Source organism: Rana temporaria, chromosome 5 (genome assembly GCF_905171775.1).
Source record: "Rana temporaria chromosome 5, aRanTem1.1, whole genome shotgun sequence".
Lineage (NCBI taxonomy): Eukaryota > Metazoa > Chordata > Amphibia > Anura > Ranidae > Rana > Rana temporaria.
Window position 1 is genome coordinate 235,549,039 of NC_053493.1, and position 21,216 is coordinate 235,570,254.

Genomic DNA, 21,216 nt, shown 5'->3' on the forward strand with positions numbered 1-21,216 from the left:
TTTTTCCTGAAACTTCCCTCTTAAAGTTAGGGTGCGTGTTATACGCCTGTGCGTGTTATATACCGATAAATACGGTAGTTAAGCTCACAAGTGATTTGTTTTTTTACCATTTAGGTTTCACCTCATATTATATGTTTTTTGTAAATCTAAAGCCTGCTCTAGATGGTGTGATTTTCTTTATTGTAACCATGGATTGCAGGAAAGAAAATCAATTGATTTCCCCATTAACACTGACTGTGTTGTGTTTTCCCGGCATGGCGCGGGGAGCCTTTTCTGCCAGAACACAATGATAATTGCTGGTGGCTATAGCAATAATTGCATGTAAAAATCCGAAATGCTGGTTTTATCCAAGTGGCTCGATGGATCGACTTGGGTATAATCAGCCTGCCCATAGATGGTTTGAATCTCGGCTGTTTCCTGCTGAACCGGCCAAGATTTGAACCATCAATGGCCGGAATTAAAGGAGAATTATACAAGAAAATGTGTATTATGTATTGCTAGCTTTTAAAATCTAGAAAAATCTTGTGACTTCTCTGAGACAGGACTTCCACATTAAATTGAATAAAATGACTTACAGGTTAACTTTAATGTGCACCTATAATCCTTTAATATCACAATAAAGTAAACGAAGGACCTGCGGTAGGGGATGGTGCGGTGCAAAATTCAGCGCATCACACAGCTCCCTTTTTTTTTGTAGAAACCTTATTTGAAGTGGCCAAAAGTGACACTTCAGTCATGTCACTGTCACAGCAGTGCGATGTGCTACACTGCTGTACAGTGACATGCGATTCTGTACAGTGTGTACGGTATTTAAAACTGTCATTACACAATCACTCATGTATTGCTATCAGGAGTGCAGCTGCAGCCAATAGGAATCCCTCTTCCCCTCTCCCTGTGGACTGTAGAGAGGGGCGAATTGTAATAACACATCAGTGCCAGTAAACTTTTCTCAGAGCTGGAGTCTGTACCCAGCAGCGCACAGCCTCCCCTTACATCCCCTTTCACACTGGGGCGGTTTTCAGGCACTTTAACGCTAGAAATAGCCTCTGCTAAGCACCAGAAAACCGCCTCCCATTCATTCCATTGCGACTTTTCACACTGGGGCGGTGCGCTTGCAGGACGTTAAGAAAAGTTCTGCAAGCAGCATCTCTTGGGCAGTTTGAGAGCACTGTATACAGCACTCCCAAAACGCCCTGCTCATTGGAATGAATGGGCAGCCCTTTAAAGTGCCTCAAAGCGTTTTGAAAGTACTGCAAAACAGAAGATTTTAACCCCTTTTTGGGGTACACCCAGCTAGTGGCCGAAAAGCGCAGCTTAAACAGCGATTTAGCGCTAACGCAGCCACTGTCCAAAAACTCAATACTACCTGGCTAGGTGAATTGAGAACCTGGGGGGGTGGGGGGGGTGCCTGGTGCCTGGCCGTGAACTGAGAACCCGGGGGGGGGGGGGTTGCCGCAAAATTGAGAACGGGGGAGCGCTGCCATGAATTGAGAACGAGGGGGGGGTGGGGTTGCTGAAAATGACACTGGCATCTCCTCTGGCCGTGAACTGAAAGTGAAAAATTAAGTTCAATGATTCTGAGCAATGTGTTGAATTGATTCCGAGCATACGTAGGATTTTTGTGCGTCGGAATTGCATACAGACGACAAGAACTTTTGTTGTCGGAAAAATTGAGAACCAGCTCTCAAACATTTGTTGTCGAAAACTCAGACAGCAAATGTCTGATGGAGCATACACACGGTCGGAATATCCGTCCAAAAGCTCACATCGAACATTTGTTGTCGGAAATACCGATTGTGTGTACACGACATAAGGGGCATGGGGAACAAAATATCAACATTTTGGGTCCATGGCCAGGAAACTCTCCAGATCTTAATTCCATCAGGAACTTGTGGTCAATCCTCAAAAGGCAGTTGAACAAAAATAAAACCCACAAATTATGACAAACTCCCAGCATTGATTATGCAAGAATGGGCTGCCATTAGTCAGGATGTGGCCCAGAAGTTGATTGACAGCATGCCAGGGTGAATTGCAGAGATCTTGAAAAAGAAGGGCCAACACTGCAAATATTGGCTGAATAAAAGCCTTTGACACTTATGAAATGCTTGTAGTTATACTTCAGTAAACCATAGTAACATCTGACTAAAAGATCTAAAAACACTGATGCAGCAGATTTTGTGAAATGTAATATGTGTCATTCTCAAAACTTTTGGTGGCGGCTGTTTTTTAGAATGGTAATATGCACAATCTTGTGTAATTTAAGTCACTATTGAGTTTAAAAAACAAAGTTGGTTGGTTAACTTAACGTTCTGTAGGGTTTGGAGTGCAATAATATAGAATTCGATACTTTGTAGAAACCAGTAATCATATAATCCTTTGTCTGTTATAGCACCTCAAGATTGGATGCGAGAAACTTGTGACAATTTAAGTGGTTCAAAGGTAAGGATTTTATAAATTTTCCAATCATTTTTCTCCTTCCAATTTATTAGTAACATAGATAAATCAGGATAAGCCTATAAACTAGTAAATATCAATTGTAGTACTGGATAATGAAAACCAAATCCTTCATTTTATTTTTACTTATACATAAATAACTTACTATTAAAGCCGAAAGCACCTCTTCCCAAACTCCTAAATACACTGAGAAAAATTATAAACACAACACTTTTGTGTTTGCCCGCATTTATCATGAGCTGAACTTAAAGATTTATGACTTTTTCTATGTACACAAAAGGCCTATTTCTCTCAAATATTGTTCACAAATCTGTGTTGGTGAGCACTTCTCCTTTGCCGAGATAATCCATCCACCTCACATGTGTGGCATATCAAGATGCTGATTAGACAGCATGATTATTGCACAGGTGTGCCCACAATAAAAGGCCACTCTAAAATGTGCAGTTTTATCACACAGCACAGCACAATGCCACAGATGTCACAAGTTTTGAGGGAGAGTGCAATTGGCATGCTGACTGCAGGAATATCCACCAGAGCTGTTGCTCTTGAATTGAATGTTCATTTCCCTACCATAAGCCTTTCCAAAGGTGTTTCAGAGAATTTGGCAGTACATACAACTGGCCTCACAACCGCAGACCACGAGTAACCACACCAGCCCAGGACCTCCACATACAACATCTTCACCTCCAAGATCGTCTGAGACCAGTCACCCAAACAGCTGCCTCAACAATCGGTTTGCATAACCAATGAATTTCTGCACAAACTGTCAGAAACATTCTCAGAGAAGCTCATTTGCATACTCGTCATCCTCTTCGGGGTCTCGACCCAGTGTTGCCAACCCCCTCAAGTGAAATTTACTGGCAAGATGCCTAAAAATTACGAACGACACCAATTTTTTACTGGCACTTCAAAAAAGCACCTAAAATGTCTGTTTTCAGTGCTAAACTGTGCAACTTTTAGTATTTAAACTATAAACATGTTGCTAGTGCTAGTAGCAATGTGTTTAAGTTAAACAGAAGTCAAAAAACGAATTTCTCTATTTACATGAAGGTCAGGTTAATATAACACAGCCAGCACAGCGTTCCCTATTACAGTACAAGGGGGAACTCTGCGAAGCTTGATGTAAAGGAGGATGCCACAGATCACGATCTAAGGGGGAACTCTGATGCAAGGAGAGGCTCTGCACACCCATTTACAGCAGAGTTCCAACTTACATCAGGGTCCGCAGAGTTCTCCCTTGAAATATAAGAGGAAATCCTGCAGACTCTGACATACTACAAGAGATAGTCAGAGACTGCAGACATACTACAAGAGATGGTCAGAGACAGCAGACATACTACAAGAGATGGTCAGAGACAGCAGACATACTACAAGAGATGGTCAGAGACTGCAGACATACTACAAGAGATGGTCAGAGACTGCAGACATACTACAAGAGATGGTCAGAGACTGCAGACATACTACAAGAGATGGTCAGAGACTGCAGACATACTACAAGAGATGGTCAGGATACAGGAGATGGTTATGCGGACATGGTACAGGAGATGGTTATGCGCACATGGTACAGGAGATGATTATGCGGACAGGATACAGGAGATGGTTATGCGGACATGGTACAGGAGATGGTTATGCAGACATGGTACAGGAGATGGTTATGCAGACATGGTACAGGAGATGGTTATGTGGACATGGTACAGGAGATGGTTATGCGGACATGGTACAGGAGATGGTTATGCGGACATGGTAAAGGAGATGGTTATGCGGACATGGTACAGGAGATGGTTATGCGGACATGGTACAGGAGATGGTTATGCGGACATGGTACAGGAGATGGTTATGCGGACATGGTACAGGAGATGGTTGTGCGGACATGGTACAGGAGATGGTTGTGCTGACAGGATACAGGAGATGGTTATGCGGACATGGTACAGGAGATGGTTGTGCGGACATGGTACAGGAGATGGTTATGCGGACATGGTACAGGAGATGGTTGTGCGGACAGGATACAGGAGATGGTTGTGCGGACATGGTACAGGAGATGGTTGTGCGGACAGGATACAGGAGATGGTTATGCGGACAGGATACAGGAGATGGTTATGCGGACAGGATACAGGAGATGGTTATGCGGACAGGATACAGGAGATGGTTATGCGAACATGGTACAGGAGATGGTTGTGCGGACATGGTACAGGAGATGGTTGTGCGGACATGGTACAGGAGATGGTTGTGCGGACATGGTACAGGAGATGGTTGTGCGGACAGGATACAGGAGATGGTTGTGCGGACATGGTACAGGAGATGGTTGTGCGGACATGGTACAGGAGAAATCAGAGAGACAACAGACAGAGATTGCATACAATGATTTTGTACAATCTCACCACTGCCATTTTTATGAGAAAACTGCTGCCTGTCTGACAGCACGGTGCACCACAGGTGCACAGTCATCCCCCCCTACTCATACCCATCCTCACCCCAGAATCTCCATCATCCTCCTCAACCCCATTGTCACCTCTATACTATCAACTCCATCCTCACCCCAGAATATCCATCCTCCTCCTCACCCCCATTGCCACCTCTATACTATCATCTTTATCCTCCTCATTATGATCCTTACTGCAAAACCCAACCCCCATGTCCATCTCCTCCTCACTCACCCACTTCCCCGGAGCCTGGGGAAGTGGGAAGCCTACCGCCGAGGAAGGGGGGGCCGACACGATGGGACATTCGGTTATACGCCGGAGTTAATGACAGGCGCTCAGGCTGCTCAGCACACGCCGCCACACCCGGGGAGGCCGCCGGAGAGTGCGGGACACATAAGCCTGAGCAGTCCCCGGGATCTACCGGCGGCGGAGGAAGAGACAACCGGGAGAGCAGAGCTCATAGAGCAGACTGTTGGGCTGGAGCACCAGTGGTGGTCGGTGGAGCAGCCGTGGGAAGGAGAGGAGCAGATGAGCAGCTAGGTGAACTGCTATGTGAACCAACAGGTGTAAGTAAGCCCCCGAACGTGATGTCATTTGCCCGCATAGTGTCCCGACTGCCGAGTAGTCCCGATCTATTAAAAAATTACGCCAAGCGGTGCCATTACGTTACTGCGCATGCGCCGCCCAACCGAACGCATACGAGCTTTCGCAAGCCCGCCGGCTTCAGGATGGCGCATGCGCAGTTGTATGGTCGGCTCGCGGGCATCTTTTTTACGGGCACCCGTTGCCCACAGTCGACTGCCCGAAAAGGGGTTAAATTTATGGGCTGTCCGTAAATTTACGTACGGTTGGCATCACTGTCTCGATCTGACTGCAGTTCTTCATCGTAACCAACTTGAGTGGGCAAATGCTCACATTCAATGGCGTCTGGCACTTTTGGAGAGGTGTTTTCTTCATGGATGAATCAGTTTTTTACTACACAGGGCAGGTAGCAGACAGCGTGTATGGCATTGTGTGGGTGAGCGGTTTGCTGATGTCAACGTTGTGGATTGAGTGGTCCATGGTGGCAGTGGGGTTATGGTATGTGCAGACGTATGCTATGGACAACGAACACAGGTGCATTTTATTGATGGCATTTTGAATGCACAGAGATACTGTGATGAAATCCTGAGGCCCATTGTTGTGCCATTCATCCACGATCATCACCTCATGTTGCAGCATGATAATGCACAGCCACATGTTGCAAGGATCTGTACACAATTCCTGGAAGCTGAAAGAATCCCAGTTCTTGCATGGTCAGCATACTCATCAGACATGTCACCCATTGAGTATGTTTGGGATGCTCTGGGTCAACGTATATGACAGCGTGTTCCAGTCCCTGACCATATGCTGCAACTTTGCACAGCTATTGAAGAGGAATGGACCAACATTCCACAGGCCACAATCAACAACCTGATCAACTCTATGCAAAGGAGATTTGCAGCATTGCTTGAGGCAAATGGTGGTCACACCAGATACTGACTGTTTTTTGGACCCCCGACCCCCAATACAGTAAAACTACACATTTTAAAGTAGCTTTTTATTGTGGACAGCCTAAGACACACCTGTGCAATAATCATGCTGTCCAATCAGCATCTTGATATGCCACACCTGTGAGGTGGATGTATTATCTTGGCAAAGGAGAAGTGCTCACTAACACAGATTTAGCACATGTTTACACTTGGTTGCGGGAGTGAAGCCGTGTAAGTTCAGATGAATTTGCACAAATTCACTCCTGCTGGCAGTCCCAATTTTGGCCGCGATTACAGGGACATCTGTGCAGAAACTACTTTTTGAAATCGGTGCAGCGCCGCAAATGCAGCGTTGCACCAATTAGGACAGTGCAATTGCCGGCAAATGCTGCCGTTTTGACATGTCAAATTGTATGTTAAAACGCACCAATATTTGAGAGAATTAGGCCTTTTGTGTACATATATAAAGTCGTCAATCTTTAGGTTCAGCTCATGATAAATAGGGGCAAACACAAAAGTGTTGCGTTTTTCTAATTTTGCTCAATGTATATTACGTGGATCAGACAATATGGCATCTGATACTTTTTTAAGATTCACTCACCTATTGCCTATGTTGTAATTATTTTTCACTGCTGCAGCAAGCTTGGTATTTTTTTTCACATATACAAATGTCAGCTGGCAAAGTTTTTCTTCCAGTCTGCCCTAAGCACACGTTATAACTCTAAAGTATGAATAATATTTAACCACTTAAATACCGGGCACTTTTACTCCCTTTCCTGCCCAGGCTAATTTTCAGCGCTTTCACAATTTAAATGACAATTTCATGGTCATGCAACTCTGTACCCTTATGAAATTTTTATAACTTTTTTTCACACAAATAGAGCTTTCTTTTGGTGGTATTTAGTCACCACTGGGTTTTTTATTTTTTGCTACATAAACATAAAAGTACGAAAATTGTTATAGAGTCCATAAACGATGGTATATATATGTGTATATATATGGTATATATATATATATATATATATATATATATATATATATATATATATATATATGAAAATTGATCAGCCCTGAAGTACTGATGGCCTATCTCATTTCTTAAGGCCCGAAAATGCCAGGACACCTAATGATTCCTTTTTTGAAAGTAGACAGTCCAATTTTAAATTTTTTTTCTTTCTTTTATGTTACATTTTTTTTTTTTTCATGATTTTTTTTTTTTAAACACTGTGATCAGAGCATAACAGTAACACTGTACTATTCTAGGAACATGCTCAGGATTATTATTTTTTTACACATTATGATTGCTTATTCCAGTGAATTACACTGGCATAAGTAACCATTTTTACTGAATTAAATTGATTCATTCAGTGTGTTTTGTTGCGATTAGCTGTGATTGGCCAGAGCAAATCACATGGTACGGATTTTCTGTGATTGGCTCTGTATGTACCATGTGATTACTGTGACCAATCACAGCTAGCAACACAATTGTACACAGTGAATGGCATGAAAGGAAGCCATCCATTCTGTACAATTGTCATGTGATCTGTTGTGGTTGGTCACAGCGATCACATGGTACTGCATCTGGCCGGTACACTGAACAGCCAGTGACAGATTGTGCTGCAGTGTGGCCTGAGAGAACACCATTAACATCCACCCGAAATGACAAATATCCTGCCCAGCCGTCATTTGACAATAGACTGGGTGGGAAGGGTTAAATATAATTAGATGATATGTAAATTTATATATAAAGCAAGATATTGCAAGGGAAGCTGCAGTAGTAGCCCAAAACAGTCATGCCGCGTACACACAGTCGTTTTTTGCGATGAAAAAAAAATGACATTTTTAAAAACGTCATTTAAAATGACCGTGTGTGGGGAAAACGTTGTTTTATGTCTTCTGAAAAACGACAAAGAAAAAATTCGAACATGCTTCAATTTTTTATGACGTTTTTCAAAACGTCGTTTTTTGTGTCATAAAAAATGATCGTGTGTAGGCTAAAACGACGTTTAAAATTAAGTTTTTTAACCCGCGCATGCTCAGAAGCAAGTTATGACGCGAGCTTGAATGGAACAGAGTGGCGCCGTACGTGCTGAACGTAACTACGCTTTGCTAGAGCATTTTGAAAAAACTATAGTGTGTAGGCAACGTCGTTTTTTAAAATGAAGTTTGAAAAACTTTGTTTTTTTTTTCATGCGAAAAAACAACATTTTTTTACAAGACAAAAAACGACCGTGTGTACGCGGCATTAGTAACCTGGCTAGTTCTTTAACATTTTCAACATTTATTGTATAAATATCTTAGATGAGCCTGCATGATATAGTACTATAAATTCCACCCAGTGTTGTCTGGTTTGTGTAGGCACTAGGAGCAGTGAAACACAATGTACAGTATGTTTTGTTGGCTGACATGGATCTATACAGAGCTTCTTCTGTCTAGTGATCATAATTTTTCTGTTATTTATTCTAGAAAAAATCACAATACAGGGAAGCAAAAACGACTAAACCTATTTACACTATAATAACAAATACAAATATAGTGGAGAATATCCATTCTGGAAACGTAAAAGAAACAGAGACTCTAAGAGGTAGACTGATCCCAATGGAAGATGAATACATGGACCAGAGAAGATCACCTGAGCCTGAGAATGGAAGCATAGTTGCTGGCACAGCGTCCTTATCAGACCTGGAGAGTGGCTCTTTGGGAACTTCCCATGCTTACTCAGACACTAGCTCAGACAGGTTGCTGTTTCCCAATGAAGAGGTCACATTTCCACCATGCCCAGAACATCACAGTAGTCAGTCTGCCAAAGAGGCTCCTAGGAATCGGACGGAGGAATACTGCATCCCTGATCCAGTGGACAAAAACTATGGTCAACATAGCTCTCGTCATGAGTTCCATATTTACCCACAACCATCTTACCATATGCCAGAGAAAAATACTGACAAGGAGCCATGTTCCTGCTTCACCAATGCTCAGTACACAAGAAGCAGCAGTAAAAATAGCACTGACAACATGTCGTCTCCAGAGACGCCACCAACGCCATCAGGTGAGGAACTGCAGATAGAATCCATACTGCTTTTATAGACGCACACCGGTGCCTGCAGATTTAAACACAAATGTAACCTATTGGCAGTTGAATATTACATCCACTATTGAGAAACAGTAAATAGAGCAATTAAAAACGATATTTGTAACAGATTTGTTTTATGCATATAGAACACATAGTGGATTTAGATCTGTGAATCTCAACAGTATTATGTCAGGAAATACATGAAAATGTCATTTAGGCAGAAAAGCTTTTCTTGCTAACAGTTTTTCAAGAACATAGATCTTATTATAGAAAGTTTTCTTTGCTTTGGATAGAGTAGGGAAAGGTTAGAACATCGGTCAGCTTCCATGTTTTTTGTTAAAGCTTGATTGAACAAGCTGAAGTTATAATCTGATTGGCTACCATGCACAGCTGCACGCACCATATTATGTACTTTCCAGTTTTGGTAAATCAACCCCAGTGTGCCTTTTTAGAAGATTTGTCCTCATTTACCGTTCATGTCACAGTTGTCACTGGACCAAAAACCAAAGAGAAAAATCTTAACCTTGATAATTGTCCCTGTATAAGGAGTAGATGTGAACTTTTCTGGTGACAAATGTCAAAAGGGGGACGTTCCTCACTTTGGAATAAATTGCTTTAATTTTCTATCATGTGTCCTGGATGGGAAGTGAGGGAAAACTAATGACGACAATAAAAAGCCAACAGAAACTCTGAACCCCTCCTCACTGTATCCATAAAAACATTTTTTTAGCTTGGTTCAGTTCCACCTCGAAAAATATTGTTTTTAAAGAGCTTCACACTGGGGGCTGTGCTGTAGGCAAACAGAATTGAGCGGCCCCAAGTGTAGGGGTCTTGAGGCTATTTTATAAAGCGTGAAAACACCTGGTCTGCAGGATTTTAGGGTAGCGGAAAGAAGGTGGTGGAAGGGAGGCATGTGAGAAAGTTTTATAAACCTTTATAAAATGTCTGCTAACTTTAATAGTATCTTACATATGTAATACATGAGATTGTGGCGTAACTTCCAATCATGGGACCCCATAGTAACATTTTAATAAGCTATCCCTTTCTGTAGCAGCCTGTAGTGTCAACTCTGGCAATACCTGTCATTGATCTTGACATAAAGTATACCAAAATCCAAACAGGGTAGCTAGAAAACAGTACGCTAAACTCAGTACGCTAAAAGGGACCAGTGTTGTTGATAAAAGTTGTAGTAGCATAAATAACAATAACCATAAAACTATATCGGCTGTTCTATAGAATTTTAGCCTGGAATTTGTGACTGCATTAGGCATACAGGGTTTATTTAAGTCTGTAGCAGCTGTTAAAAGGGCAACAAATATACAATACTTAGACAGCTAAGCAAAAGCTTCCAGGTATCTGTGGCTATGGTCTTTACTGGGGTCTGACTTCAGCCTTTCCATACTGGCACCTAACTTGTATTTCCACCTTTGGAGCCAAATTCGAAAAACACCCCCCATATATTTATTATGCGATCCCATTCACACAGCATATCTAAAAATATATATAATTCTTACCTTTCTAGTTATTTCTTTGGAACAGAGATATAGACAACTTGTATTGTTATAAATAAATTGCAAGATACAGAGCTGCATTAATGTACAATGTACAACCCAAGCCCTGAGATCTTTAATGCTTTGTTAGGACAGACAGGGAGATTTACTAAAACTGGAGCGTGCAAAATCTGGTCCAGTTCTGGAGAGAAACCAATCAGCTTCCAAATTTTATTGTCAAAGCTTAATTGAAGCTGATTGGCTAACATGTACTGCTGCACCAGATTCTGACTGTTCCAGTTTTAGTAATTCTCCCCCATGGAGTGCACATCTAGTTTACAATTGATAATCAGGTTTGTCAGCAGGGCAAAAATAACTGCACAGTCCCTCCCTGACATTACATAGAAGGGGAAATGTTTGGGAGTTTTCGGAAAAGAACAAGTAAAACGGTAAACAACAAATGTTTGCTATGTCATGTGAAAAATAGGTGTGACTTCAAAGGTAGAAATAATAAAAGAAAAACTATTTAACAAATTTGTTTTCTTTAATAGCCTTTCTAATGGGGCCCCCTACTACCCTAGGTCCAATAGCAGCTGCATCGGCTGCTTTGGTTTTGCTACGCCACTGTATTAGACAACAATGTATATGGAGAAATACAATGTATGCTTATAAGGGTTGCATAGGATTCAGCTTTGTTAATATTATGGCAGAACCCCTGAAATAACTTTAGAGTCTCAAGGAACCCCTGCTAATAATCAGTATACTGTATATACAGAGTGCATTGGCATGAACCATATATTAGGGTATCAAAACAAATAAAAACTATAAGGAATGCAGGTTTCTTGGTGTTTTTAAAACTCCAGGGCTGCTCTAGACATGATCTTTTTTTCAATATTAATATGAAAAGAAACAAATAATAGTAATGTCCAGAAAAGAAATGCAGACTGTGATGCATGCAAAGTTCCCTCTTTTATTGGTGACCAGTAAAATGCTCCCTTACACTGGAGAAGTTAATATATATATTGCTAGCACACCAGGGATCTTCAAGTAACATCCAGACATTTATTCAAGGTGATCACATCAGAGCAGAAGAGTGCAACATCTCAGAGCCACACAGGACCTGACCTGGTGTACTGGCAATATGTACAGTAATTTGTGATGTTACCAGTTTCCAGCTGGCAGTTTCTGCAGTGCCCACCTACCTCTTAGTCTACTCCAGGAACATGCGCAATGGGAATATAGTTTGTTGTTTCTACACTGGAGAAGGGCACTCTTAGATCAGTGGTTATAGGGGTAAGGAACACCTGGTCATTGACAAAAATTATATTGATGGTCAGTGGGAAGCATAATCCTTAAGATGACCATAGATGGTTTGAAATTCAGCCAGTTCAGGAGGGACTGGCAGAATTTCAATCCATCTATAACGTTCCCATTCAAGAGCAGATGCTCTAAAGACCGACTGCTCTTGAATCAGCTTATTGGGAAGTTTTGCTTCAATCAGTGCTGCAGCCTTTCAGCTGCAGCTCTGAATTGTGTATTCTGAGCGCACCTTGAATGTGTGGATGGGGAAATCGGTCTTTTTTAAATTTTATTTTGATCAGCTGGTTGGCTGATTAGAAGAAAAAACCTATCCACCTATGGCAGCTTTTCAATGACAGGCAGTGGGATGAATACCCACTTTCCGACAACTAAAAGCATCATCGGTTGCTTACTTATCTAAGAGTCAGACATTTCTAAAGGAACCCCGAGTAATGTCCGGAGGAATCTTGGTGGATAACAGCTTGTCTATAGATATTGAACAGCACAGAGGTAATGTATTGCTGTTTATTGTAATATTTAAAAACATGACAATTGCACTGATGATTACAAACAATAAATAGGTTGCAGATCCCTGCATGGCAGGTGTAATTGGCCCCAATGGAACTCAGAACTGTCACTGTGGCCATCTGCATGGGAAGATGTTTACAGTGCTCTATAAAAAAAGTGAAATATCTGAAGATACATCCATCTAATTAACTAATGTGGTAAAGGAGAAGTCCACCCTAACACCAATATCGCTACATCTACAGGCATCCACGAAGTAAGGCTAACTTATTTAGCCCTGTAAAAAAGAAATCATTATATATACCCTTTCTTTTTTTTATAAATTCTTTATTTCTTTTTCATAAGTTTCTCCTCATCGTTTCAAACAGATATAATCATACATGTTAACAATTCCACATATCCTGTTGATTATATACATTCTATTACCATTCAACTTATTTCAAACTCTTCTTTCTGTTTTTTTCCCACCCATTTCCCACCAAAAAAAAAAGGAAACCCCCTCCTCCAACCATGCCCCCGATCTCCCTCCCCCCGCCGTCTACCGCCACTTTCCTTCACTCAACATCTCTCGTCTCTTCTCTATATGTCATGTAGGGATCCCATGTCTTCCGGTACCTACTGTCTTGGTCCTGCATTGCCAAAGTAAGATTCTCCATTTGTTGGATTTCTGCAATCCTTATAAACCATTAAGCTCTTGATGGAGGGCTTTCGCATTTCCATAGGACAGGGATACACGCTCTCGCTGCCACCAGCAAATGTCTCATCAGAGATTTTTTATATTTTTCTGCTGAAATAGGAATGTCAAACAATAGAAATGCAGCCGGGCTTTCTCCTAACCGCATTCCTATTATTAATTCAATAGTTTCAGCTACTGTTCTCCAGAACTCTTTAATTTTCTATATACCCTTTCTGAAGCCACTGTGGTTCGGTCCAATGCTGAGCTGTCAGTGACGGCTTCTCTGTGTAGGCAGGTGCAGAGGAGGCAGCCGACAAGTGATGTCACTTCCCATTCATTTCACAGCTGTTGTCGGCTGTGTCCTCTGAAGAGATTCTGCTGCTGGAGACCAGACTAGATCGGCTTAAAAAAAAGGTATGTATACTGATTTCTTCTTTACAGGACTAGATAGGTTAGGTTTATATGGTGGAAGCCTGTTGATGTAGCGATTTTTGTGTTAGAGTGGTCTTCCCCTTTAAGGGCTCTTCTTTCACCTGAGTGGTCCTGCCACAGTGGAAATTGTGAGTTCTACAGGAATTGTTAACACATGAATTTCAGGAGATAAGCCTATGCATGTGTTTCAGCTGTAATTCTAATGTCGCGTATAGACGATCGGACATTCTGACAACAAAACCGTGGATACATTTCAGACGGATGTTGGCTCAAACTTGTCTTGCATATACACGGTCACACAAATGCTGTCGGAAATTCCAAACATCAAGAACGCAGTGATGTACAACACGTACGATGGCACTAGAAAAGAGAAGTTCAATACAGTCGTGTTAGTAGAAGTTTGATGAGAGACGATTTACGCTTTTCAGCCTCATGCTTTTCAGTTTGTTACAGCGTGTGCTATCACCATTACGAACGCTAGTTTTCAGAGCATGTGTGGAATTTTGTGTGTTGGAATTGTCCACACACGATCGTAATTTCCGAGAACGGATTTTGTTGTCGGAAAATTTGAGAACCAGCTCTCAAATTTTTGTTGTCGGAACAGAAAACGTCTGACGGGGCCTACACACGGTCGTAATTTCCGACCAAAAGCTCCCATGGAACATTTGTTGTCAGAGATTCCGAGCGTGTGTACGCGGCATAATTGGTAATTATACTAGAAATATAGCTGGAAACTGGTAGCATTACAAATTACTGTACATATTGGCAGTACCTTGAGTACTGCTTAGACGTTAGAAGAAGGAAGTACACCCCGAATGCTTTCCCTAAAAATGTAAATGTTAGTGCAAATAAAAAGTACAGTACTTTTTTGGGGGGGTTTAAGCTTGAATATTCAACCTCAAAGACTGATCTCCAGCATTTACACTTTCAGGAAAACATGATTTTTTTTTGTCTAAATTAGTGGGAAATTATATTTATACATCACAACTCTAGGGTCACATGAAATTTTGAATAATATGTGAATTTGGAATAAAATTTTGGCCAAATAAATTAATAATCAATGCCATTTGCCTTTTTCTTTTTCTTTTTTTTTTTCAACCCAGGAAATGTGACTGGAAATAACAACACAACAGTCATTTCAAGTGCTCCAGTAATGAACATTAAAACAGATATGGTAGTAGTCTATTACAGTGGAGTCTCCCAGGACGCTCACGCACCTTGCGAAAGTGAAGAAAACATTAAGCAGCCAATGCAAGAAGAAAGGCAGGACCATTGTGACAGCTTTGTGGCAAACACACCACTGTACAACTACAATGACATTCCCTGCTGCTCAATGCCAGATACAGACTGTCCAGAAGCTGAGGTTAATCTGAGAGACTCCAACTGTCCGGTCACGTCCAGTCAGGACCTTAGTGATGCTATGTACTATCAAAATACAGATTTTATACCTGTACAAGAGGAAGGAAAGCCGGAATTTTACCATATAGAAGTTATATAAATAAAAAAAAAAACAAAGGAACATTTTTCTCACCATAAAACTGTGAAAAGGGAACATATATAGATGTTTCAGTGCAGGCTGTTTTTTGAACTACAGAGCCAGAGAACTGTCTGACCAATGAACCATGGACAGCCTTGTAAATGATCTGCAATTCCAGTGCCTTTATTGGGGATTCTTCGATACTATTCTTATTTATTTTGCTGTGATTTGTCCCCATGTTTGGTGAAACGTCTACATTCAGTGACTATTACATTACAATGTGTTGCTGAAAAGTTGTTCCTCTCGAAATAGGAGAGAACGTTTTGACAGTGTGACAGGTTGCCTAACCTTGAAAGCATGAAAATGATAACTGAAGATCTGCTCCTATCTGCTAATGCTCATTGCTCTTCTCACTGTTCTGTGAGTGCAACAAAAGAGAGGAATTAATTTTCTGTGCATATTACTTACAATACTTTACTATGGACCCTCATGTATTAACATGTTCTTAGCAAAAGCAGGAATTACCGCTTAGCCATCAAACAGCACCAGGCTTTCCTTGAAAGATTAACTGTGGGAAAATTATTCCAGTGCTTAGTTAGGAACATGTTGATGTCTAAGGTCCCTTATATTATATTTTTCATTTTCCAGTTCCCTTTATTGTAGAAATTTGATCAGACCTTTTTTTAGGCATTTCTAAAAATAAAAAAGGAATGTGCTTGAATGATTCATTAATGATGGCAGTAATGTGTTGGCATGCAAGTATGGTATTACTAGATAAATGACAATGAGCAGGCAACTACAGGTCCTACCACCCTTCATCAGACATTGGGAACAAAGATAAATCTGCACAGTGCTGCTCTCCTTTGTACTAGTTTACTATGGAACTAATTTACAGCTTCATCCAGTGCCAACTTCTGGTATATGTCACTTTATTACAGAGCCTAATCCTTAGTTAAAGTGAACATGCAACCCATCTTTGAAGAATATTGCTCCTTCCCCCTCCTTTCAATTATAGATATAGAATCTTTCTTTTTGAAAATCCCCTTTTTTTTTCGGTGGAACACAGTCCACGTGGCTGCCTTTCTTACTTAGGCAAGACAAATGTCCCCTAAGCAGAAGGTCAGTCACTTAGCACAGGACCTAAAAGACATGAGGATCACTGTAGTTGCCTACTTCCACATGCTTTTCACAGGTATGGAATATGTATATTTACATTGGTCCAAGCTGGATCAATGTAACTATGAAAAAATATGAGGAAAATTAGACAAATGGCAGCATTCCCACACGATGCAAAAAAGGCTTTATTGTATCCAAAACATGTAAAAACAATCCACACGGGCAGGGGAATGAAGGCAGATGTGTTTCACACTAAATTGTGCTTTGTCAATGCCATATGAAAAAATATACCTGGAATATAACTTCAATGTCCATAATCTGGACATAGGGGCACTTTAGGGATATAGCAATGCAGCAATAAGCAGATTCATCTCTTTTCACTATAATATTACAAGAATGCTGAATGTAACTATAAACATCAGTATTCTCTCATCATATTTGGACCTAACTCAGTAATTCTCTCTCAACTATAAAAGTATTTTGTACTGTTCACTGTCATGCCGCGTACATACGATCAGATTTCTGATGGAATAAAATCCGATGGAATTTTTCGTCGGAATTCCGATGAAGCTGACTTTCATCGGTCTTGCCTACATACTATGAGACTAAATTCCAACCGTACAAAACGCGGTGACGTAAAAACACTACGACGAGCCGAGAAAAATGAAGTTCAATGCTTCCGAGCATGCGTCGACTTGATTCTGAGCATGGGTGGAGTTCCACACAGACGATAGGAGTTCTATTTTTTTACAGCGATGGAAAAAAGTCAGATGGGGCCCACACACGATCGTTTTTCCCGATGAAAAAAGTCCATCGTACTTTTCTCATCGGAAAAAACGATTGTGTGCACACGGCATTAGTGAATCTTCTGTATCAAAAACAGTCAATTACGTTGCAGAGAATGCAAGTAAACAAATGAGGGCCAATTCCAAAGGTAAAGGTAACATCAGGATAAGGGCTCTCACATTAAAAAACGATATGAAGGTTCTTCAAAAAGTTTCCGCATTTTTTTTTAAACAAAATTATATATAAAAGTGTGCAGTTGTTAAAACTGTAGAACTGTTAAAGCCCAACTTCAACCAATTTTTTTTATTTTGTTTTGGATAGAGAGGGGAAAGGGTTAGCGCTTTTATCAGGTTTTCATTGCTGTCTGTATCCCTGTTGGCGAGATTTCACCCCATCGGGGGGGACACAGACAAAGACAAGTATTCATTTTCTGTATAGTGGGAAAGGGTTAGAACTTCTGATAATGTTTGTATTGCTGTGTATGCTTCCCTGTCCTGGTGAAACTGCTCCCCCATTTTTTCACAGGGACAGAAAGTGAGGTAAAATCTCCCCAACACTGTTGACGACCAAAATAAAAATTTGATGGAACTTTTAACTCTTTAACCCTAATCTACATGTGGGGCGCTTGGACGCATGGATTTTTTTTTGTTTGTTTTTTGAGGCTTTAATTGGCTTCAAAAAAGGGTGGGCTCGGGGGGAAATTGAGCCAACCACTTGTGTGACAATAGCAAATTAATATTCACTATGGTCTTCCTGATCCTCCTCCCGGCCAATCAGGAAGCAGTTCCTGAGACCCAATTGGCCAGGGAGTCTTAGGACTCCCGACCAATCGGGTCTTGGTCAGGTCCTATTTCCTGTTTGGCCTGAAGGAGAAGCGTTGGCCCGGAGCGAGGAGCTGCAGCCCGGATCCATGTCTGCCTGATCTGCCTCCTTCCTAAGGTAAGAAGGCCTCTAAACGCCACTGCATTCCTGTTCGTCTCCCGCACACGGGGGTGGGGGCTAATCGCCGCATTCCCCTTTGTCTCCCGCAGGGGGGAAATCGCTGCATTCCCGTCAGTCTCCCGTGTGCGGGGGAAGATCGCTGCATTCCCATTCATCTCCCATGGAGGGGGGTTGGTGTTGGTTTTCCGCCCCCCAAAAATATTGAGCACCAGCCGTCATTGTAATAGAAGAACAGAGCAGCAGAAAGACACAGGATGTAGGGCTTTGGAGAGAGATAAGTAAACACTTCAGATATATGTGCCCAGGTCAGATATCATGAATCGGGTTTATATCCACTTTAACATACAGAACCTGCTAAGGCTGCCAAAAATGCAGGCACCCTTTAAAGAGGAACTGCCGTCTTCTAACATAATTTGTAATAAAACATCTTTGCTATTCTGAAGCTTCCCTCCAACCACTTTGCATATTATCTTAAACAGTATATACTGTGATTCTGTATTTGCCAAATATGCTGCAGAAATCTCTCTCTACTAAGTTTGGCCTTCCCTCCCTGAAAAATTCTCTTGAGAGTGAGAGAGAGCTGTGCATGATGTCATAAGCCTAGGCTTTTTACCAGACAAGAAACATGAAGTGGGCTGTATAAGGTATTTACTGGCAGAAAAAGAAATGTTTTACTATCCAAAGTTAAAACAACAAGGGTAGAAGATTTAATAGATGGAAAGAAGAAAAATGACTGAAGTTCCACTTTAAAGATATATCTTGAGATGAAATAAAAAATGCTGTTGTCATCACTGACTTCTTCTAAAAATGCCTGTTGCCTGGTTGTCTCTGGTTTCCAATCTACATACTTATTTTAAGGCAATGACTCAGAAAGCACTGGATCAGCATGTTGATCAGGGAACTAGTATTTTTAGTCTGCATGCACTCTTCTACAACTTACATCACATCATAATCAGAAATAGCCAAGAACATTGAAAAAATATTGTGTATTTTTATTTATTTTTTGTCATTACGATTTCTTTGTAGAAAGCCGTTGTACAAAATGGAGGCCTCAGTTTGTGGCATACTAATATTTATGATTGTCAAACGTATATCTTCCCTTGCAAATCCTCCCTTACACAGAGAAAATGTTTATGCTAGGGCTTCCAAAAATAACAGCCCCTCTGTAAAAATAGAATTCTAGCTGTAAATATATGTCAAGCAGACAGATGTATTTTTGTTTCTGCTCTGGTATCTGCCTCTCGTTGTGGCCAATGGCCTCTAAAGTGACTCCCTGAAGTTTTATTGCATTCTGCTACAAGCAGTTAGAAACTGGTGCCTGGGTTGCACTGTAGCAATTAAACATACTGTATTTAAATGTATCATTGTATCAAAGCTACTCATTTCATTTGCGCAAGCATATTTGTTCATATTGACAATTCTTTGTACAAATTTATATAGAAATGTAAACACTGTAAATGTTTTGTATAATTTGTTTTCATTTATACTCAGGGAAATTAAATGTTAAAAATATGATTTTTTTAAGCTTTTGTGTTTTTTACTGCAAATTACACCAACAATTTTTATGACATTGGCGCCCCCTAGTGTTTGTTGGATGAGGATATTCAGAAGGGAAGCAGAAGATTTCAAATTCCTGGACAAAAAAAAAGTAACCCTAGTGATAAAAAATAAATGGTGCAAAGCTCCAGTAGAGGAAAACAATTAATTAGCAATTATAATGGCCACTGCATACCTGTATACTGTAACTTTGGAGTGTATTTATCAATGAGTTTAGTCCAGTACTCACCCAAGATTTGCCCAAAAGTTGACAGTGAACATTTACCTTATGGATACATCCAAATTAGCTAAATATATTCCAAGATATACCAAGGAAAATTACATTCTCTGACATCTAACATCTGTTTTTTAATACAGTAGGAAAGGGTCTTTTATGTAACGTTAACCCTATGCAAGAAAAATAGCGACTGTAACTTTTCCTATAAATTTGCCTTAAATTCCCTCAACCTATTTTTCTCAAAGTTCTCCTGGTTAAGCAGCAGAATTATTGCATTTTCTCCAGCAAATTTCATAATTGGAAGAAGTTTGTTAATTTCTAGACATTTGAAAGTTTGTTTCCTTCCAAATTTGTTTTTTTAATTAATTTCGACAAATTCGTAAATTCGTAAATAACCGAATTAACGAAAACCCTTCAAACCTATTTTTTCTGAATATTCATAAATTTGAATATTCGAAAACTCTGAAATTATGAATTTCGAAAATTCGGAAATTCAAAATGAAAAAAAATCTGAAAATTCAGAAATACGAAAATCTGAAAATTCGAAATTTTTTAAATAATAACTAACTAATAATAACTTGACTATTACTAACTATTAAATTATAGGTATTGGAATTTCCTTTCAGATTTGGCTGTTAGTGAACATTACAAATTTATCCGAAGTTATGAATTTTCCAAAATAACGAATTAATAATAATAATAAATAACAATACTAATAAAATAGTGTTTTTATTATTAACAATAATAATTATTAATTTATTCTGTTCCATTTGTTTAGATGCGACATTCGTTATTTTCAGATAATTCGTATCTTCAGATAAATTCGTTTTCGTTACGTTCACTAACAGCCAAATTTGAAAGGAAATTCCAATACCTATAATGTAATAGTTATTATTTAGAATTTGCAGTTTTTGGATTTTCAAATTTTCGAATTTCCGAATATTTACATTTTTGCATTTCGGATTTTCGCTTTTGTGAATTTACAAACTTTGAATTTCCGGATTTCAAATTTTTGGATTTTCTAATTTTCTAATTATCTAATTTTCTAATTTATGAATTTACAAATTTACGACATTTCGAATATCCGGATTTCAGATTTAGGAATTTTCTAACTTACAAATTTAAAATTTACGAATTTTTGAATTTACATCATAACGAATTACCCGAATTTACAGATTTTCGAATTTATGAATTTCGATCATAACGAATGACCCAAAAACAAAAAAAAAAATAAATAATCTAAA

The 21,216-nt window shown here is 40.0% G+C and overlaps 1 protein-coding gene across 2 annotated transcripts in view; it reads left to right on the forward strand.

Moving 5' to 3' along the window:
- Window positions 1–15,802, forward strand: part of TNFRSF11A (TNF receptor superfamily member 11a) — a 100,840-nt gene extending 85,038 nt beyond the window's left edge. For both annotated transcript variants that reach the window (XM_040353596.1, XM_040353597.1), the window contains exons 8-10: window positions 2,390–2,439; window positions 8,852–9,431; window positions 14,981–15,802. In XM_040353596.1, coding sequence (XP_040209530.1) covers window positions 2,390–2,439; window positions 8,852–9,431; window positions 14,981–15,375 — 1,025 coding nt within the window. In that variant the 3' untranslated portion in view covers window positions 15,376–15,802. The remainder of the gene's footprint in view (window positions 1–2,389; window positions 2,440–8,851; window positions 9,432–14,980) is intronic.
- Window positions 15,803–21,216: the final 5,414 nt, after the last annotated feature.